This window comes from Oncorhynchus tshawytscha, linkage group LG05, assembly GCF_018296145.1.
Source record: "Oncorhynchus tshawytscha isolate Ot180627B linkage group LG05, Otsh_v2.0, whole genome shotgun sequence".
Classification (NCBI taxonomy): Eukaryota; Metazoa; Chordata; class Actinopteri; order Salmoniformes; family Salmonidae; genus Oncorhynchus; species Oncorhynchus tshawytscha.
The window spans coordinates 36,199,954-36,222,690 of NC_056433.1; the positions used below are offsets into that span (position 1 = coordinate 36,199,954).

Sequence of the window (22,737 nt, forward strand, 5' to 3'; positions counted from 1 at the left end):
GAGAGAGAGAGAGAGAGAGAGAGAGAGAGAATGGAAAAGAGAGAGAGAGAAAGGAAGAGAGAGAGAGAGAGAATGGAAAAGAGAGAGAGAGAGAGAGAAGAAAGAGAGAATGGAAAAGAGAGAGAGAGAAGAGAGAGAGAAAAGAGAGAGAGAGAGAATGGAAAAGAGAGAGAGAGAGAGAGAGAAAGGAAAAGAGAGAGAGAGAGAGAGAGAAAGGAAAAGAGAGAGAGAGAGAGAAAGGAAAAGAGAGAGAGCGAGAGCGAGAGAGGGCAAGAGAGAGAGAAAGAGAGAGAAGGGAAGAGAGAAAGAGAGAGAGAGGGCAAGAGAGAGAAAAAGAGAGAGATAAGGGAAGAGAAAAAGAGAGAGAGCGAGAGAGCATCTGAAAAGCGCCATACTCCAACTAACCCGCATAGCTCTGGAAGTTCTACAAAAAGCTTTAAGTTGACCACGGCAAAACACACAAAACCAATTGATTCAGCATAACCGGAATTGGAGACTACCTTCTGCGACGTCGAAGCTCTGGAACTTGACAGGCTGTGCGTAGTTGACCATGGCAGAGAGGTAGGGGTGGATGTTGGTGGTGGCTCCTACGTACGTGTACGAGGCAATCAGAGCCTCCTCGTCATCCGTCGTCTCGCCAGTCTACACAGGAGCAGAAAACACGCAGCCGTTTTACACGCTAACACACATCTCTGTTGTCTCCCAGTCCCCACTATGTACACAGGGAAGCCTCGAGTCTGACTATAAAATGAAGTCATTATAAAGCACAACGCCAGTTACACTCTCGTGATCAATACATGCATTCCCTGTCCAGAGAAAGAGCTTTACAAAAGCTACAGGTTAGAGAGAAGGCGACACGCTCCACGGTAAGGGAGAGGTTAGTAAAGAGAGAGAAGGGGGGCAGCTGAACCGACTCGCACACCTTCTTGTTGTTGTTATCCTCAGACGCCTCGGAGATGTCTGTGGCGTCTGTTGCTTCTGTGGCCTCAGACATCTCTGTTGGATCCTCCTCCACCACCTGAACACACAACAATAGTCAATTATAAACCATGGTGAAACACGCTGCGCCATGGGTTGACACATACATACCTCGTTTACTGTTCTATTTATGCTGGTAACCAGTTTATCATAGCAATAAGGCACCTTGGGGTTGGTGGTATATGGCCAACGTACCACGGTGAAGGGCTGTCATCCAGGCACTCCACCTTGCGTCGTGCGTAAGAACAGCACTTAGCCGTGGCATATTATCTAATATACCACACCCCTTCGGGCCTCATTGCTTAAAGATACAGGGCCTTCAGAAAGTATTCACATCCCTTGACTTTTCCAGGTTTTGCTGTGTTACAGCCTGAATAACATTTATTCAATTTAGATTTTGTGTCACCGATCTACAGATAATACCCCATAACGTCAAAGTGGATACGAAAAAAAATATATATATATACATATACACGGTACAAATGTGCCTTGAATTCGAAATAAATTGTCGACAGTGTCACCAGCAAAGCACCCCCACACCATCACACCTCTTCCATGCTTCACGGTGGGGCCCACAGATGCGGAGATAATCAGTTTTCCTACTCTGCGTCTCGAACTAAAAAACTCAAAAGGACAGATTTCCACTGGTCTAATGTCCATTGCTCGTGTTTCTTGGCCCAAGCAAGTCTCTTCTTCTTATTGGTGCCCCTATAGTAGTGGTTTCTTTGCAGCAATTAAACCATGAAGGCCTGATTCACGCAGTCTCCTCTGAACAGTTGATGTTGAGATGTGTCTGTTACTTAGCATTTATTTGGGCTGCAATTTCTGAGGCTGGTAACTCTAATGAACTTATCCTCTGCAGCAGAGGTAACTCTGGGTCTTCCTTTCCTGTGACGGTCCTCATGAGAGCCAGTTTCATCATAGCGCTTGATGGTTTTTGTACTTCATTGACCTACCTTCATGTCTTAAAGTAATGGTGGACTGTCGTTTATCTTTGCTTATTTGAGCTGTTCTTGCCATAATATGGACTTGGTTTTTTAACAAATAGAGCTATCTTCTGTATACCACCCCTACCTTGTCACAACACAACTGATTGGCTTTAACACATTAAGGAAAGAAATTCCACAAATGAACTTAAGGGACACCTGTTAATTGAAATGCAATCCAGGTGACTACCTCATGAAGCTGGTTGAGAGAATGCCAAGAGTGAGCAAAGCTCAAGGCAATGGGTGGCTAATTTGAAGAATCTCAAATAGAAAATACATTTTTGATTTGTTTTACACTTTTTGTTTACTACATTATGTGCTATTTCATTCTTCAATGTTGAAAATAGTAAAAATATAGAAAAACCCTTGAATGAGTAGGTGTGTCCATACTTTTGACTGGTACTGTATATCTTTTACAAATAACTGACAGAGTGAAAAGAAGCAAGCCTGTACAGAATAAACATATTCCAAAACATCCTGTTTGCAACAAGGCACTCAAGTAAAACTGCAAACAAATGTGGCAAAGAAATGACATTTTTGTCCTGAATTCAAAGCATTATGTTTGGGGCAAATCCAACACATCCCTGAGTATCACACTTCATATTTTCAAGCATGGTGGTGGCTTTATCATGTTATGGGTATGCTTGTCATCTGCAAGGACAAGGGAGTTTTTTTTTTAGGATAAAAAGAAACAGAATGGAGCTAAGCACAGGAATAATCCGAGAGGAAAACCTGATTCAGTCTGCTTTCCACCAGACACTGGGAGACAAATCCAACTTTCAGCAGGACAATAACCTATAATGCTTGGCCAAATACTGTTCAAACGTTTGGGTCACTTAGAAATGTCCTTACATGAAATGAGTTGCAAAATGAATAGGAAATATAGTCAAGACGTTGGCAAGGTTATAAATAATGATTTTTAACTGAAATAATAATTGTGTCCTTCAAACTTTGCTTTCGGCAAATAATCCTACATTTGTAGCAATTACAGCCTTGCAGACCGTTGGCATTCTTGTTGTCAATTTGTTGAGGTAACCTGAAGAGAGACCTCCCACAAATTGATTTGGTTTGATGGTCACTTCTTACATACCATATGGTCAAGATGCTCCTACAACAGCTCAATAAGGTTAAGATCCGGTGACTGTGCTGGCCACTCCATTATATAGAGAATACCAGCTGACTGCTTCTTCCCTAAATAGTTCTTGCATAGCGTGGAGCTGTGCTTTGGGTCATTGTCCTGTTGTAGCAGGAAATTGTCTCCAATTAAGCGCCGTCCACAGGGTACGGCATGGCGTTGCCAAATTGAGTGATAGCCTTCCTTCTTCAAGATCCCTTTTACCTTGTACAAATCTCCCACTTTACACACAAAACAGTTTCCAGCTACAACAGTCATTTTACAACATTAACAATGTCTACACTGTATTTCTGATCAACTTGATGTTATTTTAATGGACAAAAAAAGTTGCTTTCTTTCAAAAACAAGGACCTTTCTAAGTGACCCCAAACTTTGAACCATAGCGTAGAAACTGGAGTTTACTTACCAAGATGACATTGAATGTTCCCGAGTGGCCTAGTTACAGATTTGACTTAAATCTGCTTGAAAATCTATAGCAAGACATGAAAATGGCTGTCCAGCAATGATCAACAACCAACTCGACAGAGCTTGAAGAATGTAAAAAAGAATAATGGGCAAATATTGTACAACACAGGTTTGCAAAGTTCTTCAGATATTTACCCAGAAAGACTCACAGCTGTAATCACTGCCAAACATTTATTGACTCAGGGGTTTGAATACTTATCTAATCAATATATTAGTGCTTTATTAGCCATTAATTAAATAAAAAATTATTCCACTTTGACAGAGTATTTTGTGTAGATTGTTGACAAACAATTACAATTAAATCCACTTTGTAACACAACGGAAAGTGGAAAAGTCAAGGGCTGTGATTACGTTACGTAGGCACTGTACTACAGACCAAAATATACTCCAGTATATCTACACGACGTGTACATAATGTATCTCAGTCATCACCTGAACACACAACTGAACACAGAGACTCTTTTTTGGGGGGTTCATAGGTTACAAAGTCTTAGCTAAAAAATAAATAAAAAATTATATTCACAAAATGTCTACCTTTTTGATGCTGTTGTCCCCCTCCCTCTCCTCTCCGTCTTTGTTCACACTGTCGCTGACACTGACACTGGTGCTGAGGCTGTTCTCTTCACTAGGTTCCTCTGATGTACACGTCTTCAAGTCAGGAATCACATCCTTCACGTCACCTAGAGCTACAGATACAGGAACACACTGTTACCCTCCAACACACGACGGTTCAAAACAGCCCCCCCCGGAGAGAAAAATGTGAAGCTTTAAAAGTGAATGTCCTGCAATTCTCCACATTCTGCCATGGCTTATGTGACATTCATATAATATCTGAATGGGGGCACCCTGGAGGTCAGGGCCACTGGGTTTGTGCCTTGCGTGCCTGGTCAGTATTCAACCATGATTACTAGAAGGTTTAGATAGCTGGCAAGACTGAAAAAAAATAGCTTACAATCTATAAAATGTTAGCTGACGTGGGCTAATTGAGTGACTGTCAGTGACTGACATAACAAGAGAAATGCTGCTGATGCACTAACACATTTCAAAATTGCACACTGTGTATTTCTGCTATCCTAACCAACGGCAAGCTGAGACCCCCGTTGACTTCCTAAGCGGCAGCTTATGTCTACACTCTTAGAAAATGAAGGGTTCCAAAATGGTTCTTCAGCTGTCTCCACAGGAAAAATATTTTTGGTTCCAGGTAGAACCCTTTTGGTTCCAGGTAGAATCCTTTTGGTTCCAGGTAGAACCCCTTTGGGTTCCATGTAAAAACCCTCCGTGGAAAGGGCTCTACATACAACCCGAGAGGTTTCTACCTGGAACCAAAAGGATTCTACCTGGAACCAAAAGGATTCTACCTGGAACCAAAAAGGGTTCTTCAAAAGGTTCTCTCCTATAGGGACAGCCGAAGAACCCTTCAGGTTCTAGATATAGGAACAACACTGGTCAAAAGACACACACCTACTCCAGTCAACCGACTCATAATTGCCTGAATATCTCAGCATCCAAAGTGACCACACACCAGCATAAAAAGGAGAAGAACAGGCATACACACACACACACACACTCACCGTTCTCCACATCTTCCTCTGTCTCTGCTCCAAGTAAGATGGCTGGTGTGTTGGTCTCTCCTGCCTCCATGTGCTTCTTAAAAGACTCTAACTGCTCTGCAGAACACACACACACACACACACGCAACAACACAACTCAGCATAGTGTAAGTCAATGCAAAAACAACACGCAGAATGACTCAGAACAGGCAGGTCCAGCAGTAGCGACATCTGTGTGAAACTAAGGGATATAAAATTAATCTTTGCATGAAGTTAACAGTCATGTGAAAGATGAGACTGTCGCTGTCAACGTACTCTGTTCCACCTCGGGTTTCAAGCGTTTGTTTTTGATGAGGATTTTGCGTTTGAGGTCGTTGGGAGAAGGCAAGGGACGACCCGCCTCAACCTGGCAACAAGAGCAAACATTACGTTTATTTTGTTGTTGTTTAAAAAATAGAAAAAAATGACTCAAGACATTTCCAGTAAATGGTTCATTTTCTGTAGCATGGAAATATTACATCCACATTGTTTACCATGTCCAGTCATCCTCAACTGTCAGACACGGTACAGATACAGATATGGACACTGTAGATAAGAAACAGATAGATATATAGTGTGCTAGAAGGTGGACTCACAGGGAATCCCTCAAGGGGATGCCTCAGTAGGTATTCTCCAAAGATCTCCTCACAATAGCGAGCCATCTTATACTGCTGCGGTTTACTGAAACACACAGGATGTTGTTGTTGTTGTTGTTACCGCCATTAAATCAAATGATATAATAGTTACATGTCATTTTGATCAGATGTACAGGAATAAATGATAACATTGCCATGTGCAAAGTTGTCAAAAAAATATTCTGGATCACTACGAAATCCTACCTGCAGTGGTTTTCAAATGACAGGATCACGGGATACTCAGACGTCACAAAGGCAGTTTCCCTGATGGCTGAGATCACGTCCTTTATGACGGGGGAAACAACAACATGGGGATTGATGTTGAAAATCGCCCTGGATCCATTACTGATCATTCTCCTTAAGTCTCTCTGGATGCGAGTGTCTGATCAATAACTACAGTGTAACTTTCGAATGGAGCTGCAGGTTGCAATCAGATGCAGTATCAATCTATCAACACAAGAGGGCAGACTTGCCATACGTAATGAATACAACATTCTGACTAATCGTCTCCATTCTTGGAGTGAGTGTGTGTGTGTGTGTGTGTGTGTGTGTGTGTGTGTGTGTGTGAATGTGAGTGTGCGTGCATGCATGAGTCTGTGTATGTACCTTGAAGAGGATGTCAGTACACATGGCCTTGCCATGAGTGATGATAGGCTCCTGGTCTTCTCCTTTCCCATCCCAGCAGTCCAGTTCTACACACCTGACACAAATACAAAAGCAGTTTACACACATTATATAAAACACACACACACACACACACACACACACACACACACACCCTCTCCACCCCTACCTGCAGCCGGAGAGCAGCACCTGTCTGTACATCTCCACGGAGGACTTCCCTCCGAACTGCCTCCCATTCAGGTAGGTGTTGTGGGACGAGGCAATGAAGTAGTGGGCCAGAGGCTGCTCCATGTCCTGGTACAGCTCCAGACAGTCCAGGAACACCGGGGCATTCTCATCTGACATCAGGTACCTGCAGAAGCCATCGCTGGACATACGGCCTGGGGGAGAGGAGGGGGAGGAGCAGAGGGTGACGGGTGAGGAGCAGAGGGAGAGGAGGGAGAGGAGCAGAGGTGGAGGGGAGAGGAGGGGGAGGGGAGAGGAGGGGGAGGAGCAGTGGGGGAGGAGGGAGTAAGCGATTGTCTAAGAGTGTCCGTTTAACATACACTCTTCGACTTCATTTTTCCTCAACTCTCACACAACCACATGTGGGTACATTAGTATGAGGGCGGTGTGCTCTTTTGTTATTCACCAGAAGAGGGCAGCAGTGCACTTCCCTCTCTCTCCAGCCATCCCACTCTCTCACCTTTCTTCTTGAGGTCGGGGTCTCTCTCGTACTTCTCGATGATCTGCATGGCTCGTTTAGGGTCGTAGAAGGGGAACAGGATCTCATTTAGCCGCGGGTCACGCTGGTTCTGGAGAACGCAATGACACAGAAGACCGTCTCACTCACAAGCGCACACGTCACTGCACACTAAGAACATTGGGACCCATTCCTAACTTGAGAAATGTGCATGGAACTCGAGCTTCTGCGCAGATCTACCCATGAATACTAATGCCTGACTTCGGCAAAACTTCGCAGAAACGCGTTTATGGTTTTAAGCTACTGTCGAGAAACTTGACGTGCACAAGTCATGTGACCAACTGAGTTGAACCCGGGTGTCTTAAAACGATTTTATCCCGCTGATCTAATTAGCTCGTGAAGCTAGCGCCAGTTTTCAGGTCTTACGCAAGGGTTAAACTACACATCATGCGCAGGTTGCTTTAACGAACCACCTCTGTTCAATTTCTCAGGTTAGGATCGGGACCATTATGGCAAGAGACAGCAATTAAAACACACACACACACACACACACACACACACACAGCTGACACTTACAAACTAAATGCGGGTTGACACCTTACACTGACACAGTGACAATGGATATAGTACTATCTGGTACAAACACATCTTTTATTTGTGGGTGTTGACAAGTGACAATGAAAACCAAAAAGCCTGGTTACTGGTACAGAGCGACTGCAATGAGGTGGGGAGAAGAGGTGTGTGTGTGTGTGTGTGTGTGTGTGTGTGTGTGTGTGTGTGTGTGTGTCGTTAGAAGTAGGGAGCTAACGGGTGTGGTCTTACAAGACGAGACACATGACAACACCACTGGCCACTAAAGCAGAAGGGAACACATTTTTCCAGAGCCTTTGTACTACTCGGAGTCTACTCGGTGTTGCACACAGGGAAAGAGAAGCAGGCACACGTACAGAAGGTAGAAGTGGAAGCAGGTATGTTTTTCAGCCAAAGCAGAGACAACTAGCAGAGACAGACAGACAAACAGGCAAGGATGGCCGAACAGGGAGCCCCTCCCTCCCCAGGTCGCCAGGGTTACACAATCAGTCACAAGTATGCAGGGGGGTGGGGGGCGTGCAGCTTAGAGGGTCAGGATGAAATTATCCCTAGACAATGATTTAAGGTCAGTCTTGCATTCTTATCCCCCAAATGCAAACTGATCCTAGATCTGTGCCTAAGGGCAACTTCTACCCTGTGCCAGGTGAGAGGGGAGGGGGTCAAGCAGTCACACAGTGAAGTTAATGAATGATAAAGAGCTTACTTCATTCAGAAAGCTGACTAACTGGTCTACGTTTAAAAAATCACTTTTGTCCCCATTGCTGCAAAGGAATTCATTAGAAAGACAAAATGTTAGGATTCTTAAAAACCCTCTCAGTCAGTCAGTAACTAGAAAGCAGAAGTTTTTTTCTTTAAGGGTAAAAATAGAGCACTGTCATGTTACACTTTCATAAGAACATTCTAGAAACATGTTAACATCACCACTGGTCAAACATTTAAAAGAAACGTGTTAAAGTGTCCCTGATTAAGCAGATTAGGTTGTCCGGGGGTTGTTAGTAGAGCAGCTGTAGGCCGTCTAAGAAATTTGATCTCTCAAACAAAGCACCAACAGACAGTGCATTCGGGAGGCATTCAGAGCACTTGACTTTTCCCACATTTTGTTACGTTACAGCCTTGTTCTAAAATGGAGGGGCAAAAAAAAGAATCCTCATTAATCTACACAAAATACCCCATAATGACAAAGCAAATAAAACATTTAACATCGTTTGCAAATATATTTAAAAAAAAGTAATATCACATTCAGAACCTTTACTCAGTACTTTGTTGAAGCTCTTTTGGCAGCGATTACAGCCTCGAGTCTTCTTGGTTATGAAGCTTGACACACCCTGTATTTGGGGACTTTCTCCCATTCTTGTCTGCAGATCCTCTCAAGCTCTGTCAGGTTGGATGGGGAGTGTCACTGCACAGTTATTTTCAGGTCTCTCCAGAGATGTTCGATTGGGTTTTGGCTGGATAACTCCAAGGACATTCAGAGATTTGACCCGAAGCCACTCCTGCGTTGTCTTGGCTGTGTGCTTAGGGTCATTGTCCTGTTGGAAGGTGAACCTTCGCCCACTCAGAGCTCCTGAGTGCTCTGGAGCAGGTTTTCATCAAGGATCTCTCTGTACTTTGCTCTGTTCATCTTTCCCTCAATCCTGACTAGTCTCCCAGTCCCTGCTGCTGAAAAACATTCCCACAGTATGATGCTGCCACCACCATGCTTCACCGTAGTGATGGTGCCAGGTTTCCTCCAGACGTAACGCTTGGCATACAGGCCAAAGACTTCAATCTTGGTTTCATCAGACCAGAGAATCTTGTTTCTCATGGTCTGAGAGTGCTTTAAGTGCATTTCGGCAAACTCCAAGTGGGCTGTCAAGTGCCTTTTACTGAGGAGTGGCTTCCGTCTGACCACTCTACCATAAAGGCCTGATTGGTGGATTGCTGCAGATATGGCTGTCCTTCTGGAAGGTTCTCTCATCTCCACAGTGGAACTCTGGAGCTCTGTCAGAGCGACCATCGAGTTCTTGGTCACTGCTCTGACATGCACTGTCAACTGTGGGGGCTTATATAGACCGTGCCTTTCCAAATCATGTCCAATCAACTGAACTCAAAAAAAGCTCAATTTCGAGTCTCATAGCAAAGGGTCTGAATACTTATGTAAATAAGCTTTGCCATTGTGGGTTGTTGTGTGTAGATTGATGGGGACATTTTTCTATTTCATCCATTTCAGAATAAGGCTGTAACGTAACAAAATTTCAAAAAAGGAGTCTGAATACTTTCCGAATGCACCGTAGAACAACACTCTCTATCTCCTGTCATTCACATAAACAGTATATACACACTACAGTTATCAACCCAAACTGTTACTAAATACCTCTTCACTACAAGTATCACTGTTGGGACCATGCTGGAAAAACACATAGCAATAAAATGCTATATAGATGTTGTGCTGTAAACGCCTGACCAGTGAGCAAAACTGGTTGAAAACACATATTTACAACCAGTTTTGACGTTGACAAGATGTCTTCTCAACCAGTGTAAGACCTTGTTACTCCTACCCTTACTGTACACTCAGATGCGACTAGCATTTATGGTGCCGTTAGCTTCCTAGAGTAGAGCAAGGTTAGATCATGGAGAGGGGAGAGTAGAGCAAGCAGAAGAGGTCTGGGGGAGTGGAGTTGGTGACCACTCACATTTTCTTGAAGAGTTCCTCGATGTCAGTACGAGGGCAGATCTTCTGAGTCAGGGCATAGAAGATGTCGAAGGGGAACGCTGCGTGTTCTATCTCATCGTTCTGAGGGAGAGAACGGCGTGACACGTGTTTACACCAGGGGAGGAACAGAGTGGCAAACGGAAGGGAGATCCGACGACAGAATCACAGCAAAAAAGGGGGCACCGTGCAAAACATCCAATTTACCTTCCCGCTAGGCAGCCCCAGTTCCTTCAGAGCCTGAAAGATTCCTTTCTCTGTTTTCCCAGATGCAAATGTCCGTGTGATGCTGAAACAGAGCGAGGTCAGCCGTCGTCATAAACGCCCATTGGATGAACTCAAATGACTGATAAATGTCATTACCAACCGAAGTGTCTCTTACGTTCTCACTGGGATCTTGCCGTTCACATTGGTCAGAAAGCACATCCTCATCCAACTAAAAAAAAAAGAAGAGGAGAGACGACACATATTGAGGTGTGTGTTTGTGTGTGTGTGTGTGTGTGTTTTTGGGGGGGTTTTCTCTAGTAAAACAAGGAAAATTAAGACAAGTGGGGGCATTTAGCCGGTCCCTACAAGGAAAAAGGCAATTTTAGGCTCAGGGGTTAGGTTTAGGGTTACTATTACGGTTAGGTTTAGGAGTTAGGGTTAGGGGTTAAGGGTTCGAGTTAGGTTTAGGAGTTAAGGAAAATAGGCTTTTTGAATGGGTGTCTACTCACTGTTTCTTGAGGCAGGTCATAGGACAGACGTTATTGGCTCTGAAATTGTGGATCACTGACCTCAAACCCTCCGTCCACTTCTGCAAACAAACAGAGAAAGAAAGAAACAAACAAACACAAGTGTTCACACATACATACACTATATATCCAAAAGTATGTGGACACCCCTTCAAATGAGGGGATTCAGCTATTTCATCCACACCCGTTGCTCACAGGTGTATAAAATAGAGCACACAGCCATGCAATCTCCATAGCTAAACAATGGCAGCAGAATGGCCTTACTGAAGAGCTCAGTGACTTTCAACATGGCACAGTCATAGGATGCTACCTTTCCAACAAGTCTGCTCATCAGATTTCTGCCCTGCTAGGGCTGCCTCGGTCAACTTTAAGTGGCGTTATTGTGAGGTAGAAACGTCTAGGAGCAACAACGGCTCAGCCGCGAAGTGGTAGACCACACAAGCTCACAGAACGGGAACGCCGGGTGCTGAAGCGCATATTGCACAAATATTGTAACACTCACTAGTGAGTTCCAAACTGCCTTTGGAAGCACACGTCAGCACAAGAGCTGTTCGTCGGGAGCTTCATGAAATGGGTTTCCATGGCTGAGCAGCCGCACACAGGCCTAAGATCACCATGCACAATGCCGAGCGTCGACTGGAACGATGTTAAGCTCGCCGCCATTGGACTCTGGAGCAGTGGAAATGCGTTCTCTGGAGTGATGAATCACACTTTACCATCTGGCAGTCAGACAGACGAATCAAGATTGCCAGGAGAACGCTACCTGCCCCAATGCATAGTGCCAACTGTAAAGTTTGGTGGAGGAGGGATAATGGTCTGGGGCTGTTATTCATGGTTCGGGCTAGGCTTCTTAGTTCCAGTGAAGGGAAATATTAAAGCTACAACATACAATGACATCATAGACGATTCTGTGCTTTTCCTGCTTCAACATGACAATGGCCCCGCGCACAAAGCGAGGTCCATACAGAAATGGTTTCTAGAGATCGGTTTTGGAAGAACTTGACTGGCCTGCACAGAGCGAGCCAGGCCTTATCGCCCAACATCACTAATGCTCTTGTGGCTGAATGGAAGCAAGTCCCCACAGCAATGTGCCAACATCTAGTGGAAAGCCTTCCCACAAGGTTGGCGGCTGTAATAGCTGCAAAGGAGGGACCAACTCCATATCAATATCCCTGATTTTGGAAGGAAACGTTTGACGAGCAGGTGCCCACATACTTTTGGCCATGTAGTGAACTTACACAATGCACACACACACACGCGCGTCCGGATGTTTACTTACTCACAGCGTATCCGTTTCACTGTGTCTATGTGTGTGTGTTCTCTCCTCACTCACAGTGTTTGTCTAATTTCCTCTCTCTGTTTAATTTCAAAGCAGCCACGACCAAACAGCAGATGTATGCGCACAGCCATCCTGCCTGTGTGTGTGTGTGTGTGTGTGTGTGTGTGTGTGTGTGTGTAAACAGCGTTGATTTCAGATCTCCCTCGCCTCTCTCTCTTCCTCTCTATAACACATCTCTCTCTCTTCCTCTCTATAACACATCTTGTCCGGCTCCCATCTCTTTCAAAGGACACATTACCCTTAAATACGTGAGGCAGCGTGCCATTTGTCTCTGGACTACGATCGTGTGTGTATTGTTCACAGGCTGTGCTGATGTGAACAACTGTGTCAGCTCTTCAGGTCTGCTGCAACTAACCTGCTGAGTGTGTGAGATGGTGTGTTTGTGTGTGTGTGTGTGTTTGGTGTCTGTATACGAGAGAGCAAGAGAACAAGGTAGCATGAATGAGCGTGTGCTAGTGTGTGGGTGAGTGTGTGTGACCTTCAAGTTCAGCTGGTGATGGCAACTCTAGGTAGTTTATTATTATTCATTTGGCATTCCGTCTTCTACAGTGTAAACCCCACGTTAACCAACCCCCCCGCTATCTCTCGCTCCGTCTCTTATATATGCCTTATCAGGAATCCAACGAAAACAACTACATCAAACAATTCAGCGTCATCTGTTCACTGATACATCGGTTCATTTCTTCAGTAATCAGACAATTAGAAGGTGTCTACTGAGAACTCCAAATCTTCCCATTTCTTCTAACACTCCTCTAAAACATCCTGGCTGGCTAGCCACAGCTTTCCATGTCACCACCAGAGTGCAATGTTTAGCATGATGACCCCTGTAAGGGCTAGCGGGGAGAGAGGGAGAGAGAGAGAGAGAGAGAGGGAGAGCGAGAGGGACAGAGAGATACCCTGGCTGCGTGACGGCATTACCCTAGCATTGTCTGGATTCACTACCAACATGTGCAACAGTAGGGGTTAACTAGGTCTGTTAGAGTTGAGTAATGTTGTATTCATGTTGTAATAGTGTTGTATGAGCCCTGTGCCAGTTTTAATGGTTGCGCTGTGCCATTCCTGGTCGATCGGATCAGTGGCAGAGTGTGATGTGGTATGGATGTGGTATGAACGTTGTAACAATGCTGTCATAACATGATGTTAAGGTTGTGTATTTACCCTAGCTGTGTCTGGGCTGTCAGCCACCATGTACATGAAGGAGAGGTTGACGAGATCGGTCCCGCTACAGACACAGATGACACATCCCTCCAGCTCCTCCTCTTTCTTCCCCGCTGCCTCGAACGAAGACAGAATCTTAGGGTCCTAGAGAGAGGGGGAATAGGGAGAGCGAGAGAGAGAGAGAGAGAAGGAGAGGGATACAGTTGAGGTCAGAAGTTTACATACGCCTTAGCCAAATAAATTTAACTCCGTTTTTCACAATTCCTGACATTTAATCCTAGTAAAATTCCCTGTCTTAGGTCAGTTAGGATCACCACTTTAATTTAAGAATGCGAAATGTCAGAATAATAGTAGAGAGAATGATTTATTTAAGTTTTCATTTCCTTCATCACATTCCCAGTGGTTCAGAAGTTTACATACACTCAATTAGTATTTGGTAGCATTGCCTTTTAATTGTTTAACTTGGGTCAAACATTTTGGGTAGCCTTCCACAAGCTTCCCACAATAAGTTGGGTGAATTTTGGCCCATTCCTCCTGACAGAGCTGGTGTAACGGAGTCAGGTTTGTAGGCCTCCTTGCTTGCACATGCTTTTTCAGTTCTGCCCACAAATTTTCTATGGGATTGAGGTCAGAGCTTTGTGATGGCCACTCCAATACCTTGACTTTGTTGTCCTTAAGCCATTTTGCCACAACTTTGAAAGTGTGCTTGGGGTCATTGTCCATTTGAAAGACCCATTTGTGACCAAGCTTTAACTTCCTGACTGATGTCTTGAGATGTTGCTTCAATATATCCACATACTTCTCCATCTTCATGATGCCATCAATTTTGTGAAGTGCACCAGTCCCTCCTGCAGCAAAGCACCCCCACAACATGATGCTGCCACTCCCGTGCTTCACGGTTGGGATGGTGTTCTTCGGCTTGCAAGCCTCCCCCATTTTACTCCAAACGGTCATTATGGCCAAACAGTTCTATTTTTGTTTCATCAGACCAGAGGACATTTCTCCAAAAAGTATGATCTTTGTCCCCATGTGTAGTTGCAAACCGTAGTCTGGCTTTTTTATGGTGGTTTTGGAGCAGTGGGTTCTTCCTTGCTGAACGGCCTTTCAGGTTATGTCGATATAGGACTCTTTTACTGTGGATTTTCTGTGGATATATAGATACTTTTGTACTTGTTTCCTCCAGCATCTTCACAAGGTCTTTTGCTGTTGTTCTAGGATTAATTTGCACTTTTCACACCAAAGTACGTTCAGCTCTAGGAGACAGAACGCGTCTCCTTCCTGAGCGGTATGACGGCTGCGTGGTCCCATGGTGTTTATATTGTTTGTACAGATGAATGTGGTACCTTCAGGCGTTTGAAAATTGCTCCCAAGGATGAACCAGACTTGTGGAGGTCTACAATTTTTTTTTCTGAGGTCTTGGCTGATTTCTTTTGATATTCCCATGATGTCAAGCAAAGAGGCACTGAAGGCACTTTGAAGGTAGGCCTTGAAATACATCCACAGGTACACCTCCAATTGACTCAAATGATGTCAATTAGCCTATTAGAAGCTTCTAAAGCCATGACATTTTCTGGAATATTCCAAGCTGTTTAAAGGCACAGTCAACTTAGTGTATGTAAACTTCTGACCCACTGGAATTGTGATACAGTGAATTATAAGTGAAATAATCTGTCTGTAAACAATTGTTGGAAAAATTACTTGTGTCACGCACAAAGTAGATGTCCTAACCGACGTGCCAAAACTATAGTTTGTTAACAAGAAATTTGTGGAGAGGTTGAAAAACGAGTTTTAATGACTCCGACCTAAGTGTATGTAAACCTCCGACTTCAACTGTGTGTATTAAAGACCAACAGAATCTTATCAAGTCATTTCAAAACGTGATAGTTTCATTTTCTGAACCATTTAATCCATCTCAGACAGACTTAGAATGTTATAGAACTTTCCTGTGTAACATTGATTAGTTGAGGATTCCCCTTCTTGCGTTATCCTTTGAACTATCTAGAACAAGCAGAATAACTGTTGTGTGATTGAATCAGCTGGAAAGCAACAGACGATTCATTCTGCAAAGCCAGCCTCTGTTTATTAAAGCGAATACAGCCAAATATCCTCAACGTGATTCTTCTTTCTTTGTTCATTGAGTTAGCGGCGATAGCTGTGCGATTGTGTAATCGTGTTAGCAATCCGCCCGAGATCAGCCATGAGATGAGTTGCTCTTTGTCTGTTGTTTACCAAGAAGAACGCGTAACCTTACCAAACACAGACGGGGGGGGACGCGGCCTTACACACACCACACGTACGCCATGCACAGATGCAGTCACACAACACTGTCTCAGACATAGAGGACCTCCCGCTCTGTCAACAATACACACACTACCTTGTGATCCGTGCACACACACCAACGAGTGTTTTCAGATGTTTGAGTATTTGTTCGGAGCTGAGCGAGTGGTTTGTTCGCCGGCGTTTTTGAGAAAGCACACCTTTATTATAGTCAGGCATCCGTATTGGTACTCCCTCAGGACCTTCCATAATTCATGTCGCTTGCATGATGCCAAACATTACACTGCAGCAGGACACGACCATAGAATTATTGAGGGAGTCCATATGTAATGGAAGGAATAGCTGTGTGTGTGTGTGTGTGTGTGTGTGTGTGTGTGTGCGTGTGTGTGTGTACACATTTTACTATACTTGTGAGTACCAGAAAGTCTTCACAAGAATAGTAAACCAACACAAATTCTGAGAAGTGAGGACATTTTAAGCTTAGGTTTGGGGTTAGAATTAGGGTTAGAGGTTAAGTTTAAGGTTAAGGTTAGGAGTTGGTGTTTATGGTTAAGGTTAGGGATAGGGAAAGTAGGATTTTGAATGGGAATCAATTGTCTTCACAAATATAGTTAAACATAGTTGTGTTTTTGTGTGCAAGTGTTTGGTGTGTGTGTGTGTGTGTGTGTGTGTGTGTGTGTGTGATCAGCCCTGGTGTTCATGAAAGGAATACTCTGTGGTTAATGTTTGCTGTATTTTCATGAAGTCCCTTCTGTTTAAAGAAAGCAGAAAAACACTTTCAGGGACACGGAACAGCCAATTAGCCTAAATGCATTTGTTTCGATCAAAGAATGTTCAATAGCTTTTTCTGTCTGTTGGAAATCATTGTTCTATTGAGGCAACTAACTTAACAAACTACATTGTAAAAGGCATTGTTTACAGTATCCCTCCCAGATAAGAAACAACATCCAAGGCTAAATAACTCGCTTTAGATACAGCTACAAACCTGGAGGGTTAGAAACATTCAAGTATGACATATTTCATGTTGTTGAATGTACAGGTAATTGCCAAGATAAAGTAAAACACTTGGGTAAAATAGTGTAGAATCTATGCCAAGGCACATTGAAGCTGTTCTGGCAGCTTGCAGTGGGCCCAATACCTTATTAAGACACTATATTGATGTTTCCTTTATTTCGGCAGTTACCTGTAGCTGTACCCGGTCTAAGATATGAAGGGCAACGAGCAGAAGGCTGTATTTCAACAACTACCCTCAGCTTTCACTGCTCCAACTCAATCAATAGTGTATTAACAGTGGTGGGAACAATGGAACAAGTGACTAACTCTCGTCTCCTCTGTTGCCTTGGCCACGTCAAGTACCACTGCCCTTAGTCACGCTACCGTCACCCCAATTATGACTTGGCCCTGTGGCTGGAACGGTAAAGTCGTGAGGGGCGAGGAGATGGATGGAGAGGAGTGGGTGAGAAGGTTATTTGAAAGATGGAGAGAGGAAGGTAGGGACTAAGGGAGGAAACTGGGTTTTAAAAGGTGCTCACCCTTGGCACGGCTCCGACTCGAATACTGTTGATCAGAGAACATTCTAGAACCTGGCCCTCCTGTAGAGAGAGAGAGAGAGAGAGAGAGAGAGAGAGAGAGAAATTGATCTTGTCAATGCCAAGCAAAAAAAGACATATTCCATCCCACTCCCCAAACCTCACCTAGCTTTGTCGAATTACAGTAGAGTCCTGCCTGTCTGCGCCATAGACATACGGTATGCTGCTAGTGGCCAGATACGGCTGTTTGAAATGACATCTGCCTACATGCCCCCATGTCGCAGCGATAAATACAATAACCCAGAGAGAGACAGAGAGCGAGACAGTAATACGATCAGCGTGGAGGAATATCCTGCTATCCTCTTACACAACGGATGAATCCCAACGGTATGACGGATAACAAAGCCCTTCCTCTCCAACTAGCATTACCTTCTAACATGAGCAGTCAACCCCTCCTAATTGACAGAATCAGGTGTGTTACAGCAGGGTTGGAACAAAAGAATACTCAGGAGTAGGGTACAGGCCACCCCTGCTTTATGTGTGGTTGCTGAAGTGTTTGATGAATGCTAAAGGCCATTTTCAGCGAGGATATGGGCCTCTCTCTCCTCTACGGGGAGGGTTTATTTGATGCAACCGTCTCAGAGTCACCTTGGCTAAGTCAAGTTCTGTCTCAAGCAGTTCCTTCCATCCATGCGCATTGACTTGACTGACTTGCAAGAACGTACCATTGGAAAAGGAGACTGGTGTTGAAAAGGACCTCGCAGTCGAATCGCCTACAAGCCATAGGAGACGGCATTCTATCCTCTTGACTTTTTCATACAGGAGCATCCTACGCTGAATAGCTTTCAGTCTTTCCTGTTCTCTCTCTGCATAAAGTCCATTCTATACCATTGTCTTTCTTTACCCTCTCTGAATAAAGTCCATTCTATACCATTGTCTTTCTTTACCCTCTCTGAATAAAGTCCATTCTATACCATTGTCTTTCTTTACCCTCTCTGAATAAAGTCCATTCTATACCATTGTCTTTCTTTACCCTCTCTGAATAAAGTCCATTCTATACCATTGTCTTTCTTTACCCTCTCTGAATAAAGTCCATTCTATACCATTGTCTTTCTTTACCCTCTCTGAATAAAGTCCATTCTATACCATTGTCTTTCTTTACCCTCTCTGAATAAAGTCCATTCTATACCATTGTCTTTCTTTACCCATCTCTGAATAAAGTCCATTCTATACCATTGTCTTTCTTTACCCTCTCTGAATAAAGTCCATTCTATACCATTGTCTTTCTTTTCCCTCTCTGAATAAAGTCCATTCTATACCATTGTCTTTTTACTTTTAAAGTCCGTCTCTGAATAAAGTCCATTCTATACCATTGTCTTTCTTTACCCTCTCTGAATAAAGTCCATTCTATACCATTGTCTTTCATTACCCTCTCTGAATAAAGTCCATTCTATACCATTGTCTTGCTTTACCCTCTCTGAATAAAGTCCATTCTATACCATTGTCTTTCTTTACCTCTCTGAATAAAGTCTCTCTGAATAAAGTCCATTCTATACCATTGTCTTTCTTTTCCCTCTCTGAATAAAGTCCATTCTATACCATTGTCTTTCTTTTCCCTCTCTGAATAAAGTCCATTCTATACCATTGTCTTTCTTTTCCCTCTCTGAATAAAGTCCATTCTATACCATTGTCTTTCTTTTCCCTCTCTGAATAAAGTCCATTCTATACCATTGTCTTTCTTTACCCTCTCTGAATAAAGTCCATTCTATACCATTGTCTTGCTTTACCCTCTCTGAATAAAGTCCATTCTATACCATTGTCTTTCTTTTCCCTCTCTGAATAAAGTCCATTCTATACCATTGTCTTTCTTTACCCTCTCTGAATAAAGTCCATTCTATACCATTGTCTTTCTTTTCCCTCTCTGAATAAAGTCCATTCTATACCATTGTCTTTCTTTTCCCTCTCTGAATAAAGTCCATTCTATACCATTGTCTTTCTTTTCCCTCTCTGAATAAAGTCCATTCTATACCATTGTCTTTCTTTTCCCTCTCTGAATAAAGTTTGGCAGAAGCTTCAGTGACGAAGACTACTCAACTCTCTGACCCAACAGAACACTTATAGAAGATTCTGGAGCGGCGCCTAAGGCCCCGTTTTCCCTCCACAATCAACAAAACACCAAATGATTGAATTTCTCATGGAAAAATGGTGTCACATCCCTCCAATAGAGTTCAAGACACTTGTAGAATCTATGCCAAGGCGCATTGAAGCTGTTCTGGTGGCACAACTCCTTAGCAAGTTGCTGTTTTCATTTATTTTGGCAGTTACCTGTAGCTGTACCTAGTCTAAGATCCTAAGGGCAATGAGCAGCAAGCAGCAGGCTATATTTCACCAACTACCCTCAGCTTTCACTGCTCCAGCCCTTGAAACTCAGTCAATAGTGTATTAACGGTGGTGGGAACAATGGAACAAGTGACTAACTCTCGTCTCCTCTGTTACCTTGGCCACGTCAAGTACCACTGCCCTTAGTCACGCTACCGTCACCCCAATTATGACTTGGCCCTGTGGCTGGAACGGTAAAGTCGTGAGGGGCGAGGAGATGGATGTCTTTCTTTTCTCTCTCGGAATACACTCACGAGCACAAAAGACAGGGCACTGAGTAAGAGGATGAGAACGAAGCCTTTTATATACACAGATCTGGTTGAGAGACTGTACCTTTCCGTCGCTCTTCCACGTGATGAAGAAGCCAAACTCGTCCACTTTGACCAGACAGTTGGGCTCAAACAGAAACGGGTCCTGCGAGGAGACAGAAGCATTTCAATTCGAGAGCCAATCAGAGGTTTCATTTGATGTGCGAGGACATTACACACCCACTCCCGTTACCTAGCTAGTACACGCACGACTTGCGCCACAAGATAAACAGCAGCATCGATAATTCATTTTTAAAGATGTAACACATACACACACACACACAGACACGCGCAAGGAGAACACACACCTACACCCTTGTGTGTGCAGGACAGGAGGACATGACGCTAGGACAAAGACAAACACATATAAATGTGAATGTCATGAACTGTCGAATGCAAACGGTGTCTTGGTAACCCCACACACCAACCAACGGCTACCGTGGTGACCGGACATACCCTGATTAACGTGGCAGGCAACACTCACTGGCCTCCTGGATATATTATAAAAGATCAATTATCCTGGCTAAATCTAGTCTTCCACTTCCTGTTACACGTTTACTGTGACGTTGGAGACTTTTTAATAAACCGTTGCGTCAGAGCAAGCGTTGGAAGGTATAACTTCTTTCGAGAAATAGTTCCTAGCCTACTAATTCAATCCCCTAATTTAAAGGATAGAGTTGTGGTTTATTTACGGTCTACTTAATGTGGTAAACCTCCCAGGTCCAAATTCATGAGGCGGTTATTTGTCAAACAGCCAGGTTTACTTCAGGCGCTGCGGGGGGCAGCAGTCTGTCAGCGGGCCAGACGGCGAGGCTCATAAGGTGGGGAGGGAGATAAATATAGTCCCAGGCTCTGACTGGAGGCCTCGTGTGTGTGTGTGTGTGTGAGAGAGAGAGACCCAAGAGGGAGTAAGTATGGGGTGGGCTGACAACAGAGTAACAGCAAAGTCATTTGGATTACATTCCCGTAGTCCATCCATTTGTCTGCCGCGTTCTAAGTGAGCGCCCACGTGTGTGTAAGAGAGAGACCGAGTAGAGGGTCGTTGCAGAGCTAAAGGAAACAGTGAGTGACACACACACACCGCAGCATGTGTTGTTTCAGTGAGATTATGGTAAGCCTTCAGTTCAAACAATCAATCAATCAAATGTGTTTCATAAATCCCTTTTTACATCAGCAGATGTCACAAAGTGCTGTACAGAAACCCAGCCTAGAATCCCCAAAGAGCAAGCAATGCAGAAGCACAGTGGGCTAGGGAAAAGTCCCTAGAAAGGCGGGAGCCTAGGAATAAACCTAAGAGAGGCACATGTGCTGCTCGACACCAGAAATATGGCTGTTAGTTCATGCATATACTGTGCCAGCGTCGTCCGGGTTAGGGGAGGGTTTGGCCTGGGTAGGCCGTCATTTTAAATAAAAATTTGTTCTTAACTGACTTTCCTAGTTAAATAAAAGGGTAAATAAATCGGATCCCAGCCGTATAACTAACAGTCCTGACATTCAGTGACATTGGAAATCAACAAAAATCCAACTTGGTGTAAACTGAGCTTCAGTTGTATTCGCCTTGTAAAGACGTCTGTTATAGATAGTATCTACAATATTAGGCTGGGTACTTCTTCATTCTAAGAGGTAACCTGTTTGGAATGCCCCCCCCCCAACACACACTCCTTGGATGGTGTAGGGCAGGGAGTGCATGTGGGAGTCATATATTTGGCTGCATTGATAAGAGAGGGTGACCCCTGCTTGTCTGACTCACTACTCTCATAAGTACATTCCTCCCTCAGCGTGCAGTGGAGCTCTGCTAGGTGTGTGTGTGTGTGTGTGTGTGTGTGTGTGTGTGTGTGTGTGTGTGTTGAGTGTGTGTCTTAAGTGCAGGGCTTGACATGAACTTTTTTAGCCATTTATCCTTTGGACAAATAGGACTGATGTTTTACTTGTCCCAAAGCTAAAGTCACTTGTCCAAAAAAAAAAAAAAAAAAAAAAAAAAAGAGTTTATAACACCATGTTTACATCATTGTATGACGCAAGGAACCACTTTACAAAATAAAATGCATTACTGTCTTTTGTGACCATAGAGAATCAGACAAAAAATGTAGGCTACACTCTGCCTGTTGACTTCCTGTCTTGGTCACGTTTGGTAGCCTTACAAAATATCAATGAATTAAGATTAGAACCAAATACTTAACCAAATAAATACCCCCAGGACTCGAAATGAAGGGCGATGAGAAAATACGTATACGGTTCAAAACAGACTCTGGGACAGTTCTGGGACTACAGATCCAAAAGCATAAAAATGTTGATGACGTTTTATTTCTTCATATTATAAACTCAGCAATGCACATATGGCTGTATAGGCTATGTGGGAATGTTCACATATGAAATTAGCAAGAAAATGACAGAAAACGTCCAGGTTTTAAACCATTCCATTTCTGGTTAAACCGTTTAAAATGCTGACCGTCTCAGCTCAGGTTCAAGGTGGGTGATGATGTGGGTGCATAACAGACACGGTCCTTCCCGCTCGGATCTTTTTTGACCATTCGATCTGAAAGAACCGCGCCTCGAGTATGTCGACAAATAAAATCAAGCCCTAAAGACATGAATGTAAATGATCTTTCATTATATTTGTCAAACATGACTGGCCTTTA

At 43.8% G+C, this 22,737-nt stretch overlaps 1 protein-coding gene across 4 annotated transcripts in view; it reads right to left on the minus strand.

Moving 5' to 3' along the window:
* LOC112251519 (1-phosphatidylinositol 4,5-bisphosphate phosphodiesterase beta-4) overlaps positions 1–22,737 on the minus strand; it is a 175,912-nt gene that overhangs the window by 24,085 nt on the left and 129,090 nt on the right. For all 4 annotated transcript variants that reach the window (XM_042321856.1, XM_042321854.1, XM_042321853.1 and 1 more), the window contains 18 exons: positions 20,124–20,204; positions 17,415–17,474; positions 13,606–13,749; positions 11,091–11,170; positions 10,757–10,810; positions 10,582–10,663; positions 10,358–10,458; positions 8,389–8,446; positions 7,098–7,206; positions 6,582–6,792; positions 6,395–6,488; positions 5,993–6,072; positions 5,750–5,834; positions 5,430–5,520; positions 5,136–5,231; positions 4,099–4,250; positions 923–1,018; positions 501–642 (listed from right to left, as the gene is read on the minus strand). In XM_042321856.1, the coding sequence (XP_042177790.1) occupies positions 501–642; positions 923–1,018; positions 4,099–4,250; positions 5,136–5,231; positions 5,430–5,520; positions 5,750–5,834; positions 5,993–6,072; positions 6,395–6,488; positions 6,582–6,792; positions 7,098–7,206; positions 8,389–8,446; positions 10,358–10,458; positions 10,582–10,663; positions 10,757–10,810; positions 11,091–11,170; positions 13,606–13,749; positions 17,415–17,474; positions 20,124–20,204 (1,816 nt within the window). The remainder of the gene's footprint in view (positions 1–500; positions 643–922; positions 1,019–4,098; positions 4,251–5,135; positions 5,232–5,429; positions 5,521–5,749; positions 5,835–5,992; positions 6,073–6,394; positions 6,489–6,581; positions 6,793–7,097; positions 7,207–8,388; positions 8,447–10,357; positions 10,459–10,581; positions 10,664–10,756; positions 10,811–11,090; positions 11,171–13,605; positions 13,750–17,414; positions 17,475–20,123; positions 20,205–22,737) is intronic.